Source organism: Budorcas taxicolor, chromosome 14 (genome assembly GCF_023091745.1).
Source record: "Budorcas taxicolor isolate Tak-1 chromosome 14, Takin1.1, whole genome shotgun sequence".
NCBI lineage: Eukaryota > Metazoa > Chordata > Mammalia > Artiodactyla > Bovidae > Budorcas > Budorcas taxicolor.
Window position 1 is genome coordinate 16,869,732 of NC_068923.1, and position 18,175 is coordinate 16,887,906.

The 18,175-nt window shown below is 50.0% G+C and overlaps 1 protein-coding gene across 3 annotated transcripts in view; it reads left to right on the forward strand.

Annotated features, from left to right (window-relative positions):
• The window catches only part of TRAPPC9 (trafficking protein particle complex subunit 9), a 387,984-nt gene that overhangs the window by 227,421 nt on the left and 142,388 nt on the right, over positions 1-18,175 (forward strand). For all 3 annotated transcript variants that reach the window (XM_052651547.1, XM_052651545.1, XM_052651546.1), the window contains one exon: positions 15,258-15,368. In XM_052651547.1, coding sequence (XP_052507507.1) covers positions 15,258-15,368 — 111 coding nt within the window. The remainder of the gene's footprint in view (positions 1-15,257; positions 15,369-18,175) is intronic.

The following is an 18,175-nucleotide window of genomic DNA, read 5'->3' on the forward strand; positions in this document are numbered from 1 at the left end:
GGTCTGGCACAGCTCTCCTGTTAGCAGGGACTTGGCACATGGCCCTGTGCCTTGGACACTCCTGGAGGAGTCCAGCCTGTCTGTCTCTGTCCCGCTGTCCTCCCAGGAGGACTGTGCAGGGCCAGGCCATCCAGCATCTCGGCCCGCTCTTCCTGGAGCCCCCAGCTTTCGGGAGGGTGGGTCATTCTGCCCAGAGCGCCCTCCCTGGGGGAGGCTTTTCCTCCTGCTTGGTTCTCCCGGCCTAGCCTTCCTTCAGGGAGGAAGAAATCAGTTTGTCTGCTTCAGATCCAGAAGAGGCCAGAGATACTAGAGCCTGTTCCTCCCTTAGGTGGGAGAATGACAGTTTCTCACCCTAAACTGACCTGTGGTGACCTGGGGATAGTGCCGGATGGGGCTGCAGACATCTGGAGACCCTGTGGGGTTGGATTCCTGCCCAGGTGGTGAGCAGCCTTCGGAAGGCAGGTCCTGACCCCCGGGTGCTTCCACATCCCCCTATCCAGGGACAGCTTACCTCTCCGGGTAGCATGGGGTGGCCTGGTGGTACTTACGCTGACCGTGGTGGGAGAGACCGTCATGAGCAGCAGCCCCCTCCACCTGTGGGCTCTGTTGTCCACAGAGTATAACGGGGGGATGTTAATGTCGATAGAAAACTCTCTTCAGAGTGATACAGCTCCGCCCCCCCCGCCCCCCTACCAAAGTAAGGGCAGTTTGAGTTCATAGGAAAGACTGCTTTTCTCCAGCCGCGGGAAATGGCCTCGGTGAGAATCAGTGGCTGAGCTTGGGCTTTTCAGCATCGCATTTCATCATCTATCACTTTTTCAATCCACAGAGTAATGGTCTCTCTTGCCAGCGCTCGCCTCTGTTTTGAATTGGTAAAAGGCATCAAAACACTTGCCGGCAGGAAGCTTTGGCCGGGACGCCTGCCAGATGCTGTTCGAGTTTCTCAGGCCCTTCCCATGCATTCAGCCCGCTCCACCATCACCCTGGCGTGTGCCTCTTTCTCGTCCCCTCATCTCCTGCTGCCACCGCTCACATAAATAGGTCTGAGAAGCAGCGCAGATTGTCACCAAGTTGGATTCGTTTCCCCCTATTGCTGTCTGGCTTCCATGCCACGGCCCCTGCAGCTCTTAGTGACAATTTAAGACGAGAAAAATTGCTGCCTTGTGGTTTGTGCGGCACACTGGAAGAGCTGGCGGTGGGCTGATGTGCTGTTTGGCTCCTGGTTGCTGGCCTCACTCTCTTCCTTTGGGCCTACGTGTTTCTTTTCCCTGCTTGTGGGTTGGCTTTGGATCTCCTCTAGTCCCTCTCCCTTCCTGCCCCGTCTCACTGAGCCCTGATCCTGTGGGTTGAGGTTTGCCATCTTTCCGTGGGACTCTGGAAATACTCCCCTGCCTCCAGCCTGCTCCTGTATCGTCCTGTAAAGACAAATGTTCCCACATCACTGTCTGGCTTGAAGAATTTCCCAGTGCCTACTGGACAGAGTTCAGAGTGCCCGCTCTGATATTTATGCTCCAGTTTCCGTAGAGACCCGTATAAATCGTTGGCCTGAAATACAGCAGACTTATCATGCATTTAATCTATACTCTGTTCAGGTTGACATGACATGGTTTTCTGTAGACACTGGTTTTCATCTTGCTCCCAGGTGAGAATTTGCTTTTAGCATCGGGCCATTTTAGAGTCAGGCATCCCCAGAGATGGCCAGGCTCCACACAGTTGCATCACAGAGGAGGCCCAGAGAAGGCCTGTGGTTTTCCCAGAGTCTCACAGCTTGCCGGTGACAGACTGGCTTCCAGATACCCTGACTGCAAGGTGCTGCAGACACAGACACACAGCTAGATGACCAAATCCATGTTAGCTGGGGCCTTTATGGGTGTTCAAGCTGACTTTGATGCAAAAAGAAGCTATACATTCATCAAAAGACAGCCTTATTGCTGGCATAAAAAGGCTCATGTACCCTGTTCTGAAACCAGAACACCAAAGGTTATTACATCGTTTGCTCCTGGGCTGGTTTGTGTATCTGCTCCTCTCATTGGCGGTGGTGGTTTAGTCGCTCAGTTGTGTCCAACTCTTGTGGTCCCATGACTGTAGCTTGCCAGGCTCCTCCGTCCATGGAGTTCTCTAGGCAAGAATACTGGAGTGGGTTGCCATGCCCTCCTCCAGGGGATCTTCCCTACCCAGAGATCAAACCCAGGTCTCCTGCACTGCAGGCAGATTCTTTACCAGCTGAGCCACCAGTGCTCCTCTCAGTAATACTGATGATTTATGCCGTTTTTCTCATTGGTAGTTTTTTTACTGATAGAGTTCTAGAAGAGAAATCAGGGCAGGGAAATCCCATTTATTCAGGACCCACCCTATTCCTAGTCATGCCCTCGGTCCACTGTGCAGTGTCCCGTTTAAACTCCCGAGAACCCTTTGAAGTCAGTGTTGCTGTATGCAGATGTTAAATAACTCACCCCAGATTGCACATTAATGAGCAAAAGAGATGCATTTGAATGTTGGTCTTCTCTCCAGCAAGACCCATGCTTCCCATCACAGTGCTCTGAAGTGGGCTTCCAGAAGCCTGGGCGCCCCCTTACCCTCTCCGTCTGTGGAAACGTCTCTGGATCTCTCCCAGCCTCAGCCCTCCGTCCCCACTGCTGTGGTCACCAGCTCTGCCCCCTCAGGGGGGATGAGAGAATGAAAGTGAACACCGGAGGGGCCAGTGTTTTCCCGGAGCCAAAGCACAGCATAGATGGCAGGTGGAATTCTCTTTGCCTTTTTTCTTTTTTTTTTTTAAACCATCCTCCTTCAGGGGTGTACCTGGGTTTCAGCTGACTTTTATTTAGGAGATCAATTACCTCTGAGATTCACTTTTTACACCGAGCCGCCTGCTAATGTTGTTGGGGACAGACTGAAATGGATGGGGCCACCCTGCCTTCCCCTCCTCAGGAGCAATTTCTTCCCAGACCGTTAGGATAAATGACCCAATCTTACACATCACTGCTCTGAGCTCTGTGGGAAATGCACTCCCCTGAGCCAGGGTGTAAGGTGTGGGAGTTATTACATTATTAACAGAAATCACACAGCCTGACACACCACGGTGCTTCTCCCGGCCAGTTAGAAAAATCCCATTTCCCCCTGTGGGGTGGGACTGTTCCACGCCGTGGGCGGCCCGTGCTCACAGACATGTAATAAAGGCACTTTTAGTGCTAGATTTTATCACGGCCGATCTTTTCCAGGTTGCTGTGTTGATTTGAATGGGTTTTTAATTTAACAAGAATTAGGATTTTAAGAAGCGCGGGATTCAGAACCCAGTGTGCCCGCCTCTGATTTCAGATTTTGATTCTTTTTCTCCCGCTCATCCGCTCTGTGGTCCTGAGCAAGTTATTTCCTATTTCTTTAGTCCTCAGTTTTCCTTCCCGTGGTCTTGACGAGCACATCATTTCCTCTGTCTGGTTTGTGCTTGTAACAGGCCATGTGTAGCAGGGACAAGAAGAGAACCATGAAGGCCACATGTTAAGAGGGGCACAAAAATGACTGGACATCAGGAAGACCCTTGTGCCTCAAAGCCCAAGGCTGCTCTTTGCCCGGTGTCCCTGCCCAGGGTTGCTTCTCCTTCTAGTCCGCTCGCGGAGCCTCCAGCTGGAAGGAGAGTAATGACTTACTGCGTTTGCCTCATCCGCTCCTGCTCCTATTGGTGTGTGCTCACTGCAGTGATGAGCACACTTTTCACCCTGTTTGCAGGTGTTAAATAGTCTAGATCTGTACAGGAAGGAGCTGGGACACCCACCCCCAACACCAGCCGTGGCAGGAGCCGCTGGGCACGTCTTCTGGGTTGATGTGGCGGTGAGCACCCTCTGGTCCCCAGTGTCATCACTGAGGGGCTGTCCAGGCCAGGAGTCACCTCTCATTGTCCTGTCTCCACTCACAGCTGTACCTCGAAGGGTCCTATTTTCTGTCTTAATCGTATACATTATTAAATTATTACTGTCGATTATTTTAATTTTGTTTTGAACCATTATATTATTGAATGTTATGTCTCAGTGTGCATTTTAAAACACTACCAATATTCTTTGCTTAAAGACAGATTTAAAGATTGTTTCTGTTTAACAAGTAACATACACTGGTTGACATGAGTTTGAGCAAACTCATGGAGATAGTAAAGGACAGGGAAGCCTGGGCGTGCTGCAGTCCATGGGGTTCACAAAGAGTTAGCCACAACTTAGCAACTGAACAGCAACTTTAACACACTAATTATATTAAGGAGTATGATTTATAAACATCAATTAAAAAGGCCCATGTCATACCTGATTTAGGGATTGAGCGTATGTTAAAAGGTAGTTTGTCTGTCATCAATAACTGGCCAGAGCTGTTTGTGACCTTCCACTTGGAATTTTTGCATTTGGCATTTTCAAAGTTTAAATCATCATAGTGTCAAATGCCAATCCCATGAACTGTGATTTCAGGTTGTCATTTGTAAGTACGTTTCCACCCTTTATGAGTTGGGCTTGTCTTCATTCCCAGAGAATGAATGGCTGACTACGCCCTAGCTGTCATTCTGTGTCACCTTTTTACCTTGGGTTTGAGGCCCAGGTGTCCCAACGTTCATTTTCGTGCCCCTCTTAATGTACGGGCTTCGTGGTTCTTCTCTCGTACCTGTGGTCCGTTACGGATGCACAGCAGGTGGTGTAGTGGGATAGACAGCGTGCGTGGCAAGACCACAGCGATGCTGAGCGCTGGGCCGGGGTGAGGTGTAGCAGCCGTGGGGCTGAGCCGCGAGCCTGCAGAGCCCATCTCCAGCACCCCTGTGCTCCCGCCGCCTGCACACCCGCGCTTTATGGAAGCATCATTGGGATCCCGCACAACTCACCCACTTAACTGTGTAATTTGGTGTTTTGGGTTTAGTTGCAGAGTTGTTCAGCCGTCACCGCCATCTGATTTTGGAGCTTTTCATTCTCCCAGCAGAAGCCCCGTGCCCGTCAGCAGTGCCTCCTGTCTCCCTCCTCCCTGCCACCCCACGCCGCCTCAGCCTACTTTCTGTCTCGGTAGACTTGCCTGGTTTAGAATGTGACTGGCTCTCTCCACTCAGCATCATGTTGTCCAGGTTCACCCACAAGCAGGCATCAGTATGTTGTTTGTTTTTATGTGGGACAGTATTTCATTGTGCGGATGTGTGGCATTTCGTTTACTGTTCATTAGTTGATGGGTTGGTTCCGCCTTTTGGCTGGTGGGAATAATGCTGTTACGAACATTCATGTACCAGTTTTTGTGTGGGCTTGCATTTTCATTTCTCTTGGGTATCCCTCAGAGTGGAATTACCAGATCATATGGTGACTATTTAACCATTTAGGAAGTTGCCTGACTATTTTCCTGCTCGGCTGTACCACTGTATGTTCCCACCAGCAGGGTACGAAGGTTCCAGTTTACTGCACATCCTTGCCGACGCTGGTTATCCTGTGTCTCTTTGATTCTCACCATTTCAAAATTTTTTCCTTTTACTACAGGGAACATTTTAAAACTTACCAACTAAAAGCCCAGAAACAGAGGCTCTTCCTGCCTTCAGTAACGTGCAGCCCTGAGATCCTCCCCAGAGGCTGGGTTGCGTGTCAGCCAACCACAGGGAAACGTTCCCATGTTTCTACCGGTCGCCAGATCTGTCCTTTCCACTTCAGTAGTCCTGGACTGACTCAGGCGTATCACCCTTGTCCTTCAGGCCAGCTTCCTCTTCCCTTTCTGGGATAGTTGCAACAGCTTTTCAGAGTCTCTCTGCTTTCAGTTTCTCCGTTTCCAACTCTTTCTCCAGGCGATGCTGAAGTGTTCATTCCAAAGCACAGGCACAAGTCTGTCCCTTCCTCAGGGCATGAGTCCCCTTTGGAAAAGGGAACATCACATCACTCTTTGGGAAACTCGGTTCAAATGGACAGTAAATCTACTGTCACAGTCTTCAGCAAGATTTGGAAGCTCCATAATCTGTGTGGCAGGAGTGAAGATGAAATCATATCACCAGAAAAACATTATGATGATATGTTCTGTTTTTTGAGTCACTTTAGATTGAAGGTTTCCCTTGTGGCTCAGCTGGTTAACAACCCACCTGCAATGCAGGAGACCTGATTTCGATCCCTGGTTTGGGAAGATCCCCTGGAGAAGGGAAAGACTACCCACTCCAGTTTTCTGGCCTGGAGAATTCCATGGACTCTACAGTCCCTGGGGTCACAGAGTCGGACATGACTGAGCAACTTTCACATTAGATTGAATAAGTTTCCTGGCTTTCTTAAGACTTACAAGAAAGCTCTTCTTCCTGTCCACCCATGTGGACAGAAGAGCCCGGTGGGCTACAGTCCATGGGATCATAAAGCACTGGACACGACTGAGCACACACATATATGGTCTCTAGCGAAGAGGAACTAAAGAGCCTCTTGATGAAAGGGAAAGAGGAGAGTGAAAAAGTTGGCTTAAAACTCAACATTCAGAAAACGAAGATCATGGCATCACTTCATGGCAAATAGATGGGGAAACAATGGGAGCAGTGAGAGACTTTATTTTTTGGGGCTCCAAAATCACTGCAGATGGTGACTGCAGCCATGAAATTAAAAGACGCTTGCTCCTTGGAAGAAAAGCTATGACCAACCTAGACAGCACATTAAAAAGCAGAGACATTACTTTGCCAACAAAGGTCCGTCTAGTCAAAGCTGTGGTTTTTCCAGTAGTCATGTATGGATGTGAGAGTTGGACTATAAAGAAGGCTGAGCGCCAAAGAATCGTTGCTTTTGAACTGTGGTGTTGGAGAAGACTCTTGAGAGTCCCTTGGACTGCAAGGAGATCAGTTCTGAATACTCATTGGAAGGACTGATGCTGAAGCTGAAACTCCAGTGCTTTGGCCACCTGATGGTGAAGAACCGACTCATTGGAAAAGACCCTGATGTGGGAAAGGTTGAAGGCAGGAGGAGAAGGGGACGACAGAGGATGAGATGGTTGGATGGCATCACCAACTCAATGGACATGAGTTTGAGTAAGCTCTGGGAGTTGGTGATGGACAGGGAAGCCTTGTGTGCTGCAGTCCATGGGGTCACAAAGAGTCAGACATGATTGAGCGACTAAACTAACTAACTAACTAACTGCCTGTTACCAACCAGTCTTTCCTGAAATATTAGTAGCCAGTTTCAGCATGGAGAAAGAGAAGTGTCAGTCTCTCAGTCGTGTCCCGCTCCTGACAGCTCCTGCCAGGTTTCTCTGTCCACGTGGCTATCACTACCAGCCTGGCTGTATCTTTACTCACACACTGCACTCCTAGGATCCGTGGAGCGGTGATGTGTGGACCCTGGAGGCCTAGAACAGTTCAGCCAGACTTGGGGAGAAAGCACCACTTAGCTTTCTGGGCATGGGGCCACGTTTTTAGACAGACTCAGACCTTGGCATAGGAGTTTCTCCTATTCACTTTTTGCTGAGTCAGTATCGAATCATTAGCTGGAATTGTGTTGCTGGCAGGGTTGTGTGCGTTTCCTCTTGCTGCCCCACTGACTGCAACCAAGCTAATAACAATAATAACAATCCCCCCCCTCCCGTTTATGCAGCATTCTGCTTGTACTTTTACAAAGCTCCTTCATTTTTCTTCTGTTGTTGTTGTTGTGTTTTTTTTCTGTTGGAGCCTCTTAATAATTCCATGACATAGGCATTCTTGTCTTCACTGAGGAAAGTGAGGTTCAGAGAAATTGAATGACTTACTTAAGATATTACACCCATTAAGTGACCAAACTGGGATGCTGATAAGAAACCTTGAGACTCCGGACTGCTCCCCATGTACCGAGTGTGTTCACTCAAGCTGCTTTCAGGTGGCTTCTTGCCGAAGACTTCTTCCCTTTTGCTTTTTTGAAGTTTAGCTTGATTAGGATGTTTCTGGGCGTAGATTTTAAAAAATTTATATGGCTTGGCATTTGTTGAGCTTCCTGAATCTGTACATTTATGTGTTTTCTTTTCTTTTTTTTTTTTTTGGCCAAATTTGGGGAATTTTCAGCCATTATTTTTTCAAAAACTGTGTGCGTTTTGTTTTGTTTCATCTCAAACTCCTATGACGTGACTTTTAGAGATTTTCTTGTCTCATAGGACTGTTTTTAATCCCTTTTTTTCTCTCAGTTGTTTCCATTGGATATATTATTAATCTATCTTCAAATATGCTTGTTTAATTCCTTTGTGGTTCAAAAAAAAGTTTGTGTGATTTTTATTCTTTTAAAGTCGCTAGAGATTTTTTTTCCCTGCATGGCCTAGAAATGGTTTCCTTTGGTAAATGTTGCATATAACCTGAGGAGTGTGGATGTCCTGCCATTTTGATGGTGGAATGTTCGCCAAGTATCCGGTACTTAGTTGGTCGGTGGTGCTGTTTATTCTGTATCCTTTCTTATTTTACAGCAAATCATCCCCTCAGTTACTCAGGTAATTCACCACCTGGTGAAATTTTCAGTTCAGTTTTTTCCTCAGGTTTCTCTTTGCTTTCTCTTTACATCTTCTCTTTCTTTCCTGAGATTTTATCTTTTCGTTTGTTTCAAGTGTGTTTGCCCTTGCTTTGCAGAACATGTTTAAAGTCTTTTTGTGATAAGCCTATCGTCTTGAAGTTGTAGTCTGTTGATTTTTAGTTTCCATTGCAAATTAGCTTTTTCCTGGGTTCTTCCTCTGCTGAGTGGTTATAGCCTTAGGTTGCAGACCTTTTGCATGTAATGCTGTGAGATGTTGTGGCCCTGCTTGCACGCTGAAGGGAACATGGGTATTTTTGTTTTGGTGGGTGGTCTGCACCACGGCTCTGGGGTGCCTTCTCTGGACCAGGCTGCACTTCTGGTTTCTGAGTCTGCAGTCCTCCTTGGGCCATCCTGTGGGTGCCTTCCTGGAGCTCAGTTCCTGGAGCCTATGGCTTGCCACTCAGGATCCGTCCCCCCATGCTCACTCCACGGAGAGCCCAGGTCAAGTACCACTTCAGCAAGCCACTGTCTTCCCCTCTGTCCTTTCTACAGTCTTCCCAGCACTGTCCAGGGGCCTCTCTTCCCTGTCTCTCCACAGCAGAGCCAGGGGTTGAGTTCCCTGCTGTGTGTCTGTGTGAGGGACTGTTGGTCAGAGGACAGAGACGGGGAGTCAAAGTGATGGGGACTGGCCCTGTGCTTGTGGGACTGGCTGCGTAGGTCCCTTGGTGTCCTGGTCTTGAATGACTGCCATCATGATGCTGTTTCATAGAGGTACTGGCCGGGGGATGGGAGAAAGAGAAGAGAAAAAAGAACAAGCCCAGAGGACCTCCTCTCCCACCCTTTCATGATGTTCAGAGGAACTTGGATTTCAGATCTCCTTCCCAAATCCACCTTCTATAATTTACTTTTCAGACCATCAGATAGCTGCTGCCTGCATTGTATGTAGGATTTATAGTTGGATTCAGTAGGGGTGACAGGGGATGGGTTATTTGTGCTTACTCCATCTTTTCCAGAATAAGAACTCCTCATGTTTTTAAAAAGCATAAACCAATTCATGTCAGTCATCTGCTCAAGACTCTAAAGATAGCTTCCCATCATCCTTAGACTAAAATCTGAACTTTTTGCATGACCTTTACTCTGTCATTAATTTTGCACCTCTCTGCTCTTGGCTCGTTCTGTCCGTTGATTCCACCCTGCTCTAAGATTTGGCCTTAACTGCCTTCTCTGGAAAGCACTCCTCCAAGACCTTCATACGGTCGCCTTCTTATTGTGTGGGTCTGAAATGAAATGCCACTTCATCAGAGAGGCCCTCCTTTGCATCTGAAGTCAGTTGTTATCTCTATTTATGATTTCAGGTTGTTGTTCAGTTGCCAAGTCGTGTCCGACTCTTCTGTGACCCCACGGGCTGTAGCCCGCCAAGCTCTTCTGTCCATGGGATTTCCCAGGCAAGAGTACTCTTCGTAGCACAGTCGGTAGAGTCTGCCGGAGGAGTCTCCAGCAGGAGACCCAGGTTCGATCCCTGGGTTGGGAAGATCCCCTGGAGAAGGAAATGGCACCCCACTCCAGTATTCTTGCCTGGAGAATCCCATGGACAGAGGAGCCTGGTGGGCCACAGTCTGTGGGGTCGCAAGAGTCGGACAGGACTGAGCGACTTAGCACATGCAGCATAGTACTGGAGTGGGTTGTCACTCCCTTCTCCGGGGGGCCTTCCTGACCCAGGGGTCGCGCGCACACTTCCTGCATTGGCATGCAAGTTCTTCACCACTGAGCCACCTGGGAAGCCCAAGGTTTCAGGAGATGCAGTTAATTTAAAAAAAAATTTGTTATCATGCCTCAAGTCCTAGCCCACGTCTCACATTAGCCGTCTCTGTTGCAGCCAGATTTATGAAGGGTGACTTGACAGCACCTCAGCTTCACTCTGCTGGGTAGCTCTTGATTTCTGGAATGTTCTGCGGGTCTTCTCTGAGGCTGAAGCATGGGTGCTCACCCTGCACAGGGCCTGCAGCGAGTGTGGGGCTTTGATTCTTTGCAGGGAAGCTTGAGCTGGGCGGTGGGGGCTGCCCAACAAGTAACCCCCTATCCTCCGCCTGAGGGCACACTCGCGGCGCAGCCTATGGCTGACCTGCTCCCCTCAGTGTCCCCTCCTCAGACGCCCACTCCCACCCCAGCCCTCTTCTCAGTCTCAGCTTCCTGGGGGGTGGGGGCCCAGGCTAAGGCAACATTCTAAGTGACTTTAAAAGATCTCTTAAAAAACATGTTAAGTGTAAGCAACATGTACAGAAAGGCTAAAGCAGAGACATCACTTGCCAGCAAAGGTCCGTCTATTCAAAGCTCTGGTTTTCCCAGTAGTCAGATATGAATGTGAGAGTTGGACTATAAAGAAGGCTGAGTGCCGAAGAATTGATGTTTTTGAACTTTGGTGCTGGTAAAGAAGACTCTTGAGAGTCCCTTGGACTGCAAGGAGATCCAACCAAGTCAGTCTTAAAGGAAATTAGTCCTGAATACTCATTGGAAGGACTGATGCTGAAGCTGAAGCTCCAGTACTTTGGCCACCTGATGCGAAGAGCCGACTCACTGGAAAAGACCCTGATCTGGGAAAGATTGAGGGCAAGAGGAGAAGAGGGTGACAGAGGATGAGATGATTGGATGGCATCACTGACTCAGTGGGCCTGAGTTTGAGCACACTCCTGGAGATGGTGAAGGACAGGGAAGCCTGGTGAGCTGCAGTCCGTAGGATCACAGAGTTGCACATGACTTAGCTACTGAATGACAGCAAAGGGGATAATCACCAGCCACACAGGCTTGTCAGAGCTTTGCATTTGGCTGTATTTGCCTCTGTTTTTCTAATTCAGAGAAAGAAAAATGAAACTGTTAAAGCTGTGCATGCCCCTCTGTGACCCTATTCTCTTTCCCCCTCACGGAGAGAGACTACTGCCTCCAGTTGACTTATCAGCAATACAGAGTAATTTTAAGTATTTTAAACTTGATATAAATGTATACTGTAATTACCTTCTGCCATGCATTGTTCGCTCAGCCTTGTTAACGTGAGACTTAGCCTGCAGTGAGGTCTGGAGTTCTTAATTCATCTTCACATATATATATATTTTTTATATATATATATATATTATATAATATATATATATATGGTTCCGGTGTGTGGCTGTTACAGATTACTTACTATTACTTTACATTCGTGGATGTGCTTCTGGGTTGCTTTTTCCTTCTCTGATGTGTCTATCACTCCTCCACTGCTGTGGGCCTTTATTATTACAGCTTTATAGCAGTTCTTGATACCTGGTTGGTCAAATCCCTTCCAAAATCCTTTCTCGTTGTTGTCTCACATGTTCTTGGCCTTATATATGAATTTTAGAAGTCGTGTATCAAGTTTGACCAAAACCAGAACTCTGTTCAGATTTTTTTATTGAGTTGCATTAAATTTGTATAAAGCAGGAAAGAAGTGCGTGCGTGCTGAGTTGCTTCAGTCGCGTCTGAGTCTTTGTGACCCTGTGAACTGTAGCCCGCCAGTCTGTGCCATCCATGGGATTTTGCAGGCAAGGCTACTGGAGTGGAAAAGAAATGAGTCATTTAAAAATACCAAGTTTTCTTATTCTTGAACATAAAACATCTCTGTATTTATTCATCACCTTTAATGTTATTCCATAAAACTTTAGAATTTTTTCCATAAATGTCCTGTATACATTTTGTTAGATTTATCCCTAGGTGCATTGCTATTGTGGATATATTTTAAAAAATTATATTCTATTATTGTTTTTAGTTGATATATAGGAATGTTATTATTGATTTTGTGTGTGGATATATGTCTCAAATCTGTATTCAGCAACCTTTTTGAACCCATTTTTCCTTATTTTACGAAATATGACTAAATTTTTTTTTCGCTTTTAACTCCCCTTATCTTTCCTGGGTCCCTCCCCTCACAAGAATTTGTGGTCCGTGAAAGTGGAGACCCTGTTTCTCTTGTTGATTTCCATGTAACAAGTGCTTAGAATAGCACCTGACGCATGACAGGGACTCAGTAGATATTTATATGAATTAAAAAGTAAAGCTGACCTTCTCGTGGACCCAGGAAATGGTGCGTCCTCAGTCTGTAGCTGTGGCCTCACCCGCATTGTTCTTTGTGTGGACTGTGCTGTTCTTCCTGCCTGGCAGCCTCATCCGGCCCTCTGACTGCACTCCAGGTTCCTCTCAGCTGCTGGGCCTTTGCTGCCCACCCCCGTCTCCCCCTGCCCTGACCAGGCAGATGGATCTAAAGCTTTGCTCTGATCTCAGTTCTTCCAGGTAGCTTTCCTGGGCTTCCCTGTACTCCAGAAAGATGGATTCAGAAAAATGAACAGCAAACCAACAAACAAAAGAAAAATAAAACCAAAAAGCACACAAGAACTAAAAGTGAATTATGCACTCAAGCCCCAGGTTAAAGCCTAAGAGAATCCCCAAAGTGACATAGAAAGACACACAGAGTAAGTGACGTGGTGGTGGCATGCAGCACGGAGGCAGTTCGGGGAAGGGAATTAATTTATGAATGAAAGATAGAGAGCGAAGGTCCACCAGCATCTCATGCTGCCAACAGTTAGGAGGCACAGAAACCCTGGATCAGGCTGCCCCCGCAGGCAGACAGTGAGTCAGAAAAAAATAGAGGCCAAAATAAGGGTTATATTCTGACATCCATCATTTCTGTGCAGTTATATCTAACAACTATATTCTACAAGTGAAAACAACACAGATTTGAGTCTTGTCTTTTCTGCTTAAAAAAAAAAATCACTTGAGTTTTCCACCTCTGATAAATGTTTTATGAATTCCCCTTTCTGATGAAAGATTTTGCTGTGATTAAAGATTTCATGAAGTTATGACAAGGGTGGAATAGATCTTCATTCTCGAAAGCTCAGTTTTCCTGTGGGCTGAGTGAAGAGCCCTCTCGTAGGCAGCTGTCAGAGCTCATGAACGTTTCCCCGAGTGCTGCACCTCTGGGAGGACACCCGCACCCACAGGACCCACAACCAACTGCAGCCACGTCGGGCGACACCTCCTGGCGCACAGCTGGATGATCCAGCCGCTGCTGCCCTTCCTCCCGTGAGAGCAGGTGCACGCAGTCGGTGTGTGTTTTGAAAATGTGGTGTTTCACATGTGCCAGGTGGCCTTTGGGTGATGCCAGTCTCTGTGTCTATGCATGGGTGTGTGTGTATGTGTGAACCCCTGGGCAAGTCACGGCGCCCTCGCCACCTCAGTTCCCTTCTCTGGGAAGGACGGAGGTCACGGCCTGGACTGGACCATGTGTCTCCATCCACTGTGAGCACTGCAGGATTTCCAGCTCTAGGTGTGGATGGTCTCGGCCATCCACCAGCATCTTTTACCATCCCCTGAGCCTCCCTCTCCATCCGCCAGCATCTCTCGCCGTCTCCTGAGCCGCCCTCCCCTCTCCCCTCAGTGGGTCTCAGGCGGATGACCTCCCTGGGCTCTTGTACGAGATAACCACGTGCGGGCAGCCCGGCACGTGTGGGTGTGCGTCCTCTCTCCCCTTTCGCTTAACCACCAGCGAAACCTTACATTGCCACACTTGGAGAAGCACCTCTGAGAGTTCCGACGCCCTTTGGAAGGTCACGTGTTGAAGAAAGGCTCAGCTGAAAATGACCCAGAGCACAGATCCGTTTCCGAGTCTTCTTGTTTTTTCCTTCTGTGAAAATCCAGCTGTCCTTTTCCTCCAGGAGGGAGAACAGCCCAGCCTCTGTTGCTGGCTACCCTGTCTGCTCCTGTCTCGGGCCCGGGTGTCCCGGTTTCCATGAGCGGATGCTTCTCGATCAGCTGTCACTCGCCAGCTGTGACACTTGGCATTTGAGATGCTGTGTTAGTTATAGGCAAGCGTTCGACCATAATGGGGAGCTGACAAATGGAAGCCAGCACAGACCGCAGCATGCGTGGCTGGACTTTTCTTTCATGCATGTAGCTAGTGAGCATGTGCTGTCATTTCCCAGAACCCCCAGGCCCCACCTGACCCCCCATACCATGGTGATTGTCCCCATCACCCCCGAAAGCCTTGACCTTTCTGGGTCCTGCTCCTCCCTGAGTGGGAAGGAAGCGAGTCGGGAGACGGAAGGGAGATATCGTCTCCTTCCAGGGCTCTTCATCTTATTTGGGATGGGAAGTCTCTAGAAGCCGATTGCTTGGTAAACCTTCATCCAGTGGCGGGGCCTGCGGGGGTGGGCGTCTGGTTTCTGCAGCTTTACCATCTGCGGTAGTGAAAGCAGGAAGACGAGGTTTCAGGTGGGTGGTGAGTGACCTCATGGTGTCACCCACAGTTCTGGAGGGACTGAGGGGTGGTCCCCGTGAGGACTCTCAGTGAACGCGCATGCAGTGTGGACATGGTTCTTTGTGGACATGGCTCTCTGTGTGCCCCTGCTCAGCACCCAACCTGGCACCCACAGAGATCCCAGACCATGATGCCGTGGTCGTTCATTGAACACCACCATATGCCGAATGCTTTCCCGCTGGGTCAGGCGTCCTGGTGGTCATGTGTGAGGCTTGGAGAACTCAAGGTCCCTTCCTAAGGTCACCCGGCATGTAAAGGGCGCAGGTGGGTTATAAGCATGTGCCCCAGGATCAAGGAGGCCTCCTGTGCAAACCCACAGTGTAGAATTCACAGTCGGTTCAGAATGAGTCTTCTCTGTAAGCCTTTGTGTCCAGGGGGGCACGACGTTTTGATAAACTGCACAAACTGCACCTCTGACGTGCCCCAGGACCGTCAGATCTTTGGGGAGGGGAGGCAGAGTCACTCTCCTCTTTGTCAGAAGATGCTGACCTGGGCTCTGTCTCTCGCTGCAGCACCCGACAATGCCACCTGCTCCTGGACGTCTTCAACGCCACGGAGCACGAGCTGAGCGTCCGCGCCCGGAGCGATGAGGAGCTCATCCTGCACGCGGGCGAGTGCCAGCGGTAAGTTTCTCCCGGGCCCCTGGCCCTCCTGTCGCCACCCATGGGGGAGCCAAGTCAGGCTGGCCCCTGAGACCCTGGGGCTGGGCAATCTGGTTCCCCTCTCAGAGACACTTCAGCCCTTATTCAGGTTCAGTGAAAGGATGGGAGTGGTCATAACGTCAAGGGAGAGCCGGCTGATGTCCATCACGCACCATGTCTAAGGACACCCAGACCTCTGGGCAAGACCTTTCTTTCACTGTCAAATCCTTAGGAAAGCTGTATCGGGGGCACTGGGTGTCGATCTCAGGGACGGATATCAGCATCAGTGGGAAGCTCCTCGGAGGAGTTCATGCCGCAGCAGCCAGGCCAGGCTCAGGCCTTTGGGAGAGATGCACCGCCACCTGAGCTCAGCCCACGGAGGCCAGTTTCTTACAAAAGTAAACGTGCACATACTCCACCCAGCTATCCCAACACTAGTTGTTCAAGAAAAGTTAAAAAAGAAAAAACAATGTTTACAAAAGACCTGTAAAGATTGTCCCAAGTCGAAAGCTAGAAAGAGCTTGAGTGCCCATATCACGGGAGCAGGACTACCCAACGGTGGCATTTCCCTAGTGGATTATTACTCAGCAGGCAAAACTAGTGAACTCCTAACACAGCACCGCGGGCAGGGCCAGGAAGCTCGCGCCGAGCGCAGTTGCCTGACACAGTGTGGTTCAGGCATCTGAGACCCCGGGGCCGGCAAGACTCTGCTGAGACAGTGGTAGAAGCAGAGCATTGCTTCCGGAGAGGACGGGGTGGGCTTTGACCAGGAAGGGGCACAGGGCCTAGTCCGGGTGACGGTCGTGCTGTGTGACTCGATGTTTGGGTGTGGGTTACACAGGTGTTTTGCCATTGTTAAGATCTAGCCAGTGTGCACTTAAGATTTGTGCGTCCCACCGTTAAGTCGGTTTTGTTTCAAAAGGGAAACTGTCGGCACGCGTGGAACTCTGCCTCTCGGAGGACTTGGGTGGTGTCTCGCGATAGCTGCGCTAGCCTCGGGAATGCCTGAAGAGTTAGATTCCTGGCAGGGGGCTGGGCAGGCGGACGGAGTGAGCTGATCAAACAGAGTGAAGTGTTAGTTATGGGATATGTCATACAATGCGGAGAGAATGTTCTCTGAGGAGTTCTTTCCACTCATAAGAAAACACTGGGAAGAAATGAGCAAACGAAAGAGCTGTGGAGCCTGACTCCCCTCACCCCAGCTCCCTTCCTCTTCCTCCTCTGGGGGTCTCCATGCCTCCAGGGCGTGACAGCATCACGTCGCCCCTGCACTACTACGTCATGTCTATTTACGGCCCCAGGAAGCACTGTTTTCAGAGGCGTCTGTTTGATGACGTAAGTGGTTGTGCGTCGTGTACCTCTTTCTGTGTGTCCTTTAGTCACTCTCAGTCAGCGTCATGCTTTGGAGCTGAGTGTGGTCAGGTCTCGCCCTCCGATGGCGCCTCGTGCCCAGTTCCCGCGTGCCCGTTCACCCATCTCGTGCTGATCCACATGAGGTCGCTCCCAGGGTGCGGCCGTCTGATGCCCCCATTGATGACCCAGGAATGCCCAGTCCTGTTCGGGGTGGGTAGTCAGGAGGGCTTTACCGCCTAACCCTTGAGAGGAAGGACCCGCCCCGCCTGACAGTTACTATTCTTGCGGGTTCTTGGCCGTGTGGCTGCGTGCGGGGACCAGGTGCTGCTGCGTGGAGGCCATGGCGCTGAAAGCTCTGGCTCTGGGGCGTAAGCACAGCTCTTTCCTGGGGCTCTGCCCCATCCTTGGGGTCAAGGCCACCAGCAGCTGCCTGGGCCCCGTGCTGGTCTCCAAGTGGCGCAGGAGACCATCTGCATTGTTTAGACGCAAGCTGAGATCCCAGAGGGCACCATTCAGGTCGTCTCATGACACCAATAATAAAACCTGCTTTTAAAAAATGTACAGATCGCCGAGCCTGTTCTAAGGTTGACTCACTCCTGGCAGCGCCGGAAGTCTCAGCAATGTTAACGAGCCCATTCACAAACCGGCACAGTTTGTTCTTGTGCTTCCGGCTTCTTCCTTGTTAAGCTTTGTGCTTAAGTCCTCATTTCTCAATGCTCCTAACGCACACATTCTTTATTCATTCATAAAATATTCATTCAATAAATATCGGTGCTTCCAGAACCTGCTCCGTGGAGCCTGCATCAGGATGAGTAACTCAGGACCCTCCCTGGCCAGGGAATGATGGCAGCGTGGCAAGGGTCTCGGGCAGCCAGGCTGTTGAGGGGTGGGGTACAGCCAAGCTCATGATGCCCCGCCTGTCTGGGGAGCCAGTTTGCTGCTGCTCCCCTGGACCTAGCAGCCCATGGGCGTCCTGTGTTTGCGGGACGCAGGAGTCCCCGTGGCCTCCCTCTAGAACTCTCCAGCCTTGCCTGGTTCTGACACGTGTTCCGTCTCCGTGGAGGGGTCCCGGGCGGTTGGTCTGATGGAGCTGCTCTGGGGGAGGAAGCTGTGGTGGGTGGACCTTGCCTGGCGGCCATGGGAGACTGGGCTGCGGTCCTCGTCCCTCCAGGCTCTGTCCCCTTGGAGCCCCATACTCCCCCCATCCCCTGGAGTCCTGAGCTCAACCCCCGCCAGACTCTTCTCGCGCCATGTGGAGCCGGCTCCAGCACAGCTCAGCCTCCCCGGGTGCTGACATGGGCTGCCCTCGGACAGGCTCGGCCACCCTGGGGTGGGCAGGGCGGGCCTCCCGCCCCCCAGTGGTGAGCGGTCCTCAGACTCTGGTGTGATCGTCGAGCGTGGCACAGCCTCCCCTTCAGCAAGAAGCTGTCCCTGAA